The 9,461-nt window shown below is 34.6% G+C and overlaps 1 protein-coding gene across 1 annotated transcript; it reads left to right on the top strand.

Annotated features, from left to right (window-relative positions):
* Positions 1 to 379: 379 nt before the first annotated feature.
* Positions 380 to 7,820, top strand: LOC117322017. The gene is made up of 3 exons (XM_033876716.1): positions 380 to 417; positions 4,335 to 6,605; positions 7,660 to 7,820. The coding sequence occupies exon 2, from the start codon at positions 4,340 to 4,342 to the stop codon at positions 6,512 to 6,514; it is 2,175 nt and encodes a 724-aa protein (XP_033732607.1). The 5' UTR covers positions 380 to 417; positions 4,335 to 4,339; the 3' UTR covers positions 6,515 to 6,605; positions 7,660 to 7,820.
* The last annotated feature ends 1,641 nt before the right edge of the window (positions 7,821 to 9,461 follow it).

Below are 9,461 nucleotides of genomic sequence, written 5' to 3'. Positions count from 1 at the left end.
ACGAAACCATTATTCAAATTCAAAATCGATTAAACGAGGGCAACATATAATAAAAAAAATAGATTTTCACGAAGACTCTTGAAAAAGTACAAGGAGAACATATGACCTACAAGTGCAACTGAGAAAATAAGCGTCTTCTGCTTCATCGACGACGCCCGTCATACATATCTATGGCCAATTAAGATTAAATCACAATCTGAAATGTGAGTTAGGGTGGTGCCAACGGAACCATGGACATAAACACTGCAGATATGTAGTATGAGGAAAAAAAGACAAAACAACAACAACAGAACCTCATCGCTTGATGCAGTCCATACTTTACAGAACTCTCGTGCATATATATAATGTTGAGGATGTGAGTACTACATACACATGCTTCACATCGCTATCTAAAGGCGGATGTACGTCAACTGTCTGGTAAGTAGATAAACTTGTTTGTATGCAATAAGACTTTTTATATTATATTTATTATAGGAACAACAATATATGTATAACACATTTAAAAAAAGTAATTTGCATCAATAAAATAATTTTTATTAATGCTTTTATCTAAAACTTGATGCCGTTATCTACTGTGTTATCATAAATACATTTGTGTTACTTATCAAATTTAGTATCATTGTAACATATTTAAACAGGCGTTGTTGACTTGAGAGACAAGACAATTTAATGCAGGATGTATTTCGATAATTTGGAAAACTTTAGGATACTATAAATGATGGCATATTAATGTTTTTCTTTAACTAACCCTCTAAATCAACACTGCAAACCTCTTCTCATGTGTTTTGCTAGCTGACAGGCTGTTGATAGGTCTATAGTGTTGGTCCTGTACAGATTAATTACGTCAGCGGACCGATATTGCATCGCCATCTTACATTTCTTTACTGATGAATTCAAATTTGTTCTAATTAAGGCGGTATCTTCATTAACAATCCTTTGTAAATAGCATTTTCCCAGTGTGTATTCCGAATCGGTGATAAATGTAAGCACAAAATGTTCTACTGGGTCTGTTACAAATGCTGATCACAGTCAGTCATGATAAAAGCAATTTTGCTTATGAATATACAAAAAGTAGGTTAAAAGTATTTACGAATGAAAAACAAATTTGTTTTGATTAGTTTTTTTCCCTTCTCAATTTTATCTAATTTTAGTTTGCACTTGTGTTTCTAACTTCCAAACATCTGCCATAAAGAGACAAGCACTATGGCGAACTTACTATCAGTATTCCTATCACCCGTTCTCTCAAAACATATCACTACACTATTTGTGCCAAAGTCAAGTGTTATCTACATGTCAGTAAGGAGATAGAAAGTAATATCAAAGGTATGTTGTTCTTAATAACATACCACTACAAGCTAGCACAGAACTTTGGTTAGCCAAACGTTCAGCTCGATCACTTTGACCTGTTTTAAATATAAACACACGGAACGTTCAACCACTGAGAACGCGCCACAGCCAGATTTTATCAGCAATTTGAAGTGACTGAGGCTATAGTAAGTCAGGTAACCAAGAAGTATTTCACATTTGAACTATTTACTTGTAAATACATAGTTCAATCATTTAAAAGATATATATATGGCAGATGTTTATGTCCCCTGTTTATGTTTAGGTTGTTGAACTGGTGTCTCACTTTGAATTTAAAGCTATCAATGCTTTGTAGTGTGGATGTTTTGATTATTTCGAGACAGGAGATAAATTGTTTTATAACAGTATGGTGATCTTATTTTGATATCTTCAAGTTTCACGTAAGACGTATATCACAGTAGTGAGAGCCACAATGCATTTTCCTATCGTATTATTTGTATTGACCAGCTTTCCGTAGATACTTGATAATGTTTCCTGATTCGTCATTCAATCCTTACAGTTGTAGTTTGAAATTTCCGGTGATTCATTTACTGTTAATAGTTTAGTGGAAAGATTATTCAACTTGAAATATAGATTAATAATGGAGTTTTTATTGATTAATCTACATAGTTTGTATCAATGGTTAAATTCAAAGGTGCAGGTGAGGGGTGCCTTTTGTACAACGCAGAGAGTTTAAAAATTAAGTAACGTAGACCGAATAATCTTGAGGTACTTTTAATCTACAACATTTAAGACAATACACTGATTCAACAGAAAATGTAATTATATAACTCATTAGAAAACTGGCTGCTATTTGGGATGACTGACGTCAATGTGTTTATTATGCTCAGTTGTATGCTGTAGATACTTGATAGACGAGGGGAAGGAAATATTTTCTGTTTCCTTTCCTCTGCTGGTCTTCAAGTGTTAATTTTTAAGATTATAGGATGAAACTTCCGCATATAAAAACATTCCTCATTATCAATGTTCTTATCTAGCGATACAGACAATAGTGGTGTGATATAAAGCGGTATTTAGTATAGAGTTGTGTAGTATCATCGCAAAGACCCAAGATATAATATTACAATTAATGTAATGACATACGGAATTATCTATTTTCAAATCTAAATGCTCTTTACACCATCAATGCCTAACGACTTTTTCGTGACAAAAAATTTTGTCGATCTACGGTCATCAAAAGTATATTGTACCAGTGATTGAAATTTGTTTTCGCGGCGATTAATTATCGCGAATTTTAATCGCGCGAGAAATACGCGAAAATTAATCGTACGCGAAAATATGTTTATTTACATAAACCGTTTTCCTGTTTACACATAGGCTTAATCAACTAAACCGTTCCGGAAAATCGCCATCAGCAATCATATCATTATGGACCAGTGATACACACATTACAGCCTCGGATAAAATATGGTTAATCTCATGTAATGACATTTAACATTATATATTTACATTTGTCTGACATTGTCACTATATAGTCTGTTTGAGAGCTCGGGCTTTTGATTACGTTTAAATGCCATTTATCACGCGCTACACTATTCAGCGTATTAATACAACACAAACCGAACTACAATATCCAGGATAATTAAGTTACCGCACATTATGTTGTTTGCTTGCAAAGCTCTGGCATTCAAATAGATCATAAATACCATACAAAAACAGTTCAATGCCTAAATAAATACTGTGTGACCTCGCTTTAGACTAAATCCGTTTCGCATTCGCGGGTTTGTTTTTTAAATACACCAGTGAAAATATATCCTTATAAAAGTCATTGATTTTGATTGATTGATTGATTGATTGATTGATTAATTGATTAAGCTTATTTTCGAGTCTGCGTTGCTACCAAACGTGAAGTAGATTACTTTTGCAAATGATACAGGCACATAACACTTGGCACATCTCAAACCGTCCGCATAGGGATTATTACCCTTGAAATGAGGGTTAATCGACAACCTTTACCTACACGTGGTTTTTTTTCTTATCACCACACACTGAGCTGGTAACTATGACCAGATAAACATCATTATCTCGCCAAACATTCGTTTTGTTGTTGTTTTCTAGAAGAATCTACAACCAAAACTTGACAGGGGGTGTTAGTCTATATCACTGCCGGATAAGATACGTCACTGTATGTTTTCCATCTGTTTGTTAACAATATTTCGTATGTTATGTCTGATGTAGTTCGGAAATCTAAGATTATTTCGTGGGTACAACCTTTTGTGGTTAGCCCACGGAACAATAATATAACTATAGTACATACAATATTCGTAATTTATATATATATATTCGTGGTTCAAAAGCAACCAACGAAAGTTTATACACAACCGTTTCATGTTATACAGTATATCAATCATTGGATATAAAAAAACCTATCATGTTTCTATTGTGTCTGTATCATAACCTACATATTAGGATCTACTAAATACGAAATTTATTCAAGTGTAGCTGTATGTAGTATATGTACTAGGTCCAAACTAATTAATTAGTTCAAAGTGGAATATCCTCGTGATTGTTGCACATGATTATGCTCCTAACTCTTTTAAACTCTTTATTTCACAAAGACTTTGAAGATTGCCGATGACGTCATAATGGTTGCTGACGTTGTACACAAATTTTATCGTGTTTTTGTTTGACAACATTTTTTTGCAAAGGCTTAAAAAACTTGGACGTGTAGTTCCGATAAAGCAACACATGTTCTTAAATATTCTTTTGAAATTCTGTATTAAAAGAGGTATGGCGCATATTGGCCTGTGTCGACCTAACGGTTATCGGTTTCAAAATGAAAATAAATAAAAAAAAAAAAAAAAAAGTTAAAATCTGAGTTTTTGAATACACTCAAACCTTAAATCTATAACATATAAAATAGTCTTATTTGCGAAAAATGAATTTGTTACAACACAAAAATACACTTGATATCTACCTGATCACCAACAGGTTCCTATCATTGATGACGACCTATTTTGTATTTACAGGTTCTATGACGCGAAATACAGCTCAAATGGAAATACAACTCTTGAAGACTGTGTTAATTTTTATCACCATTCTGAATACACTGGATGCACTCGAGTCGTCAGTTAAAATGGACCAAAAGACAACAAAATGGCATACTCAAGAATCGACAACCAGGACTGTTCATAATCTAACAAACTTAATATACCAATACTATCTAGTTTGTGGCTCGGAATATATATGTGAAAAACAGAACTATGATTTCATCAAATCCCATCAGGCTACTTCAGGATTAGAATTATGTCCTCGGTGCAGCTGCGATAAAGATTGTGTTCAAAGTGGAACATGTTGCCCGGATATTATGTTTTCGTTTCCAGAACCGATTTGTCAAGACATATTTATAATAAGAAATACGCCATTTGGGAATGATCAAGGCCATATGATAGTGGAATGCCATGATGAATCTTCACATGAGACGAAAGAAAAGTGTTATCAGAATTTTACAAGTGCTCAGTTGATGCAAAAACCACCGGTAACATCAAATAAGTATGCGTTCACGTTTCGTAATAAGCATTGTGCTGAATGTAACGGTGTCTTTAATTATTCAAATTGGGGGATCGGTATTTCATGCGAAACAGTCTCTGATTTTAATTTTCTGTCCACATATGGAGACATTATAGATCAGGCAATCGAAGAACATTGCAATGTACAGTACGAAGAAGATGATGATTCAAGTAAGCACAGGTGTTTGTCTACCACGCATATCCCGATTTCTTCTGTAACTGAATGCAATGTCACAGGCACCTGGCTCACATACGACAATGATATAGCAAATGCGTGTCATTCAAGTTACCACATTGAAGATAAAGGATTCAAAAATGTGTTTTGTTTGATGTGTAATCCACCTCTGCATAATACTAACGCCATAACATCATGCAACGTTTCAGGTTCCTGGGAACCATATGATTCAGCATTGCTGGATGCGTGTACAAAAGAGGAGGCAACACCAACTACGATGCCATATAAAAATGTGTTTTGTTTCTTGTGCAACCGGAACAATACCAGCTACTTCCGGTATCAAGATGCCAATGCCATCATTGGAAAGAGAAGTACTTTCTTGTCGTATATGTTTAGAGTCCGGATATTGGAGCGTGCGCTGGATTTTTATTATTCTATCTTAGACTCTACCGTTTTCAGTAATAAAGATGATGTGCATACGTTGTCAAACTACGTTGTATCCTTCAACAAAACCAAACTTCTTTTGCTTCACTATGCTATGTATGGAACCGATTCATACTGTTCTGCGAAATTCCCTGGAGGGTTCTTCGTAAATCAGACATGTCTATGTGACGAAAGTTGCTTATTTCGTCACTCAAGGCCCTTTTGTTGTCATGACTTTCTCCTCAATAGCACGACATCGTGTTTGGAGACTTTAATATCAGGACCGACTCATTTCTCCTCGCATATTGGCGCGATTAGCAGATGCAATGAGCTTTCCGGAAGTGATGTCACTGCAAATAGATGCAACAGTGCAGATGTGAACGATATATTTGGTACACTCCCAGTAACATATGATAATGTTATTTATAAAAATCTTGACTGTTTTCGCTGTAATCATCCTACAAAGAATCTGTCACTAGTTTCTCCGTCGCATTGGGAATTTCTTATTGAATGTGACTCCTATCCACATTATAATTACTTTCCTACCGTTCAGGCGATACTTCAACAAGCAAAGCGAAGAAATTGCCGCATTCAGATCGTCCCAGCGAACACTCATGATACTGTGTTCAAAATGAGCACAATTTACTGTAACAAAGAAAACATTGGTATATGTAATGTAACTGGACTTTGGTCAGCATATGACTCAGACATTGCTCAAGCTTGTGAAAATCTGGACATATTTTTACCATCGCATGATAATTTTAAAAATGTGTACTGTTACATTTGTAATAGTGCTTCACCTTCATCTTTAGATAAAACAAAGGGAGCTACGTGTCTAGTAGCAGCAGAAAATCAGTACTACGGAAAAAACATAACAACTGCATGTGCAGCATTACCGGAAGTACCTGGCTTTGGACTCTATCGGAATATTTTCTGTAAGACCTGCTCTATTGCAAACGAAAAAATTGAACCTTTTTATTGGATACCGTTTATACCTACTGCAAGTGGTGATAGAGATTTGCCCTTTTCATTCTGTACGTGATTTATTCATTGTTCAGAGTCCAGCATTGGCATTAGCCACAAGAGTGCTAGAAGTAGGAAATGAAGAGAATACAATTTTCAATAAAGCAAATGTAAGTGTTTTGGTACAATACTTTATTCTGAGATTTTTTTTATTAAGCCTCAAACTGCCTTCTTTGGAAAGTTATTGTCCTATCACAGGATTAAAGACAAATTACAAAGGAGACAGTGAAGTTCTGCTATCTCTGTTTTCAAATTTAAGTGTTTTTTTATAATCGACCTGTTATTGTGTTATAGCATTCCAAAGTTTAAAAAATCGCGCTGTCAATGGAGCCTATCATTTTGACGTCATGAGTACATGCGGCCCTTCCCGGCAAAAACATAGTTCCTGGAAATAAAAAAAACAACAACATCTGTTTACTTTAAACATTTTAATCAATTGTCAATATTTCACGGAGTGGATATTCACGTTTTATACAACATTACTAGATAAATTGTTGCAAAGTTCATTGATCAATAGGGTTTTTAGGTCCGGTTACACGAAGTTAGGTGATGCTATAAATTCTTCTATTTATGTAATACGTAAAGCTGTTAATATGTAAAATACTGTTAGCTTGTCGTTTATTTTTAATTTAATTCATTTTTTAGAATTTATATTTTAGTTTCGGAAACTGAAAAAACGGGTCATACAGAAAAAAAATGTCAACAGTTGTGCTATGTTTTGGCTAAATTACAAAAAAAAATAGATCATAGATCATTTATTAGTTTAAATGCCAATAATAATAATATAATATACCTTTGTACATATAAATACGTCTTGAATTTAAAAAATTGTCCAAAAAGATGGGGATATTCACTCTAAAACGCCACAATATGAATATTATAAAATTTGTGTATTTTCTCTTTCAGACATAACGACGTCATTTTGTAACAATTTCTTTGAAAATTATTGTCCAATGATTCAAACAAAGTTACAGACAAATTAATCATATCGTGAGTTATTTCAATCTGTCTCCACTGCTGTGAGAACTTTCCAAAGAAGGTAGTTTATTGCCCAAATCCACTGTTATCCATGTTTTACATGTACACTGCCATTATAAAAAGTGATTTGAGGATCAATATGTGAGAATTATATCGCTAACAAAGTGTTTTTTTTTATGTTGACAGAATATGATACACAACTTGACATGTTTTCCTGGAAAAACACTTGTGGGAAACCAGTGTGAGCCTCTGCTTAAACATACGGGAAATCTACTATACGTGCTGTCATTTTCGCTGGAAGGTCACTCCTCAACTCCTCCGGAACTTTTGCTGCTCATAGTGCAAGACAAAATAAAATCAGAGATCTTCTCTATAAATAATATGATAATTTTCGATTCCTTCAACATTGCGGTGAATATTTCCTGTGATGTGAGCTACAATGAAAGTATAGGAGTGCGCATGCTTGTGCACACTTCCATCTTTATCGAAGAAAAGGTGGACCGTCTCATGACAGAGAGAAGACTCATAAATATGACAAGGGGAACTTTTAACATTGATAACTCCACGTTCTTGAAGGCTTCCCCTTCATTGGATGCATTTATGATCCCAGTGGTTTTAAAAACTTTAAGTTTTGCACGTCAATGTCACGTGACTGAAACAAACCGAAAAAATTACCGTTTTGAGGACACTTTTCATCCAGCCGTTGTTTCAGAACTCCTTCTATGCACCCATGTTGTGTTTCAGCCACAGGACTTTAAAATAGATGGAACAGATTTGAGTATCAACATGGGAAAAGTCAATAGATTGTTCAATCCAATAGAGTACATTTTAATTGACACGGAAGCAAGGATATGTTTGGATGATTTTCGTGAGATCAATGCAAACTATTTAAAAACAGACGAAACTATATCAGCTATATCTACTGCATTGGGTACATTCGATTTGATATGTACTGTCATCTCTCTTGTTGGTCTTTTTCTGACTTTCATGACATATTGTTTGTTCCCAGTCATGAGATCGATACCGGGCATCAACAATATGAATCTGGTATTCGTAATGTTCTTTGCACAGCTCTTGTTTCGGGTCGGTTTTACCCTCACGTCAATACCCACACTTTGCGCTACAATGGGAATCCTAATCCACTTCTTTTGGTTGTCAACCTTCACCTGTATGAATGTGTGTTCCTTTCATATGTATAGTGTTTTTGGTGGCGACCTGATATCAGGAAGACAGACAGACGGATGGAAAAAGAGGATAATGATGTATATGTTGTATTCTCATGGCTTACCGGTGGCAGTTATTGTTTTAAACGTCATTATTTTATCTAGCACGTCTGAAGATGGAGGAATTGGTTACGGAAATACAACATGTTTTGTAAACAACATTGTGTCTTTCTATACAACATTTCTTGTGCCTGTACTGCTAATCTGTGTCAGCAACATTTATTTCTTTACACGAACTGCAATTAAGATTAAAGGGACACCAAAAGTAGAGAGCACACGGGAGAAAAGAAACGATTTTATTATTTACGTTAAATTATTTTCTTTGACAGGGATAACTTGGATTTTGTTGGTAATTGACACATTGTTTATTGTGTCCGTGTTTAGTTTTCTTGTTGTGTTTTTCACAGTTTGTCAAGGAGTGTTTGTGTTTGTCAGTTTTGTTATGAACAAACGTGTTTGGAAGCGATATGCCAAACTTTGTTGTGTTAAGACCAAAGACGTATCAAGTGACAATGCTACGTCACATACTACACAATCAATATTGACTAACTCCAGTACTGTGTGAGTAAGACAGACAAAAATGTAGACACATCATTTTCTACTATCCAAGTAGTAGAGAGGACCTAGAACAACTGTGATATTGAACATTTTAATCATGTATTGTCCTTTAGTAATATATTAGTTTACAGTGTTGAATTTGGAATGTTTTGCTTCCTCTTAATTTCTAAATAGTTTTTTATTATATTTTTTTTTTCTGTAATTTAT

This window comes from Pecten maximus, chromosome 2, assembly GCF_902652985.1.
Source record: "Pecten maximus chromosome 2, xPecMax1.1, whole genome shotgun sequence".
Classification (NCBI taxonomy): domain Eukaryota; kingdom Metazoa; phylum Mollusca; class Bivalvia; order Pectinida; family Pectinidae; genus Pecten; species Pecten maximus.
Note: the sequence above shows the minus strand (reverse complement) of the source record. Positions and strands in the feature narration are given on the sequence as shown.

Coding starts and splice junctions, on each gene's coding strand:
- LOC117322017 (XM_033876716.1), top strand. CDS start 4,340: ATGACGCGAAATACAGCTCAAATGGAAATACAACTCTTGAAGACTGTG.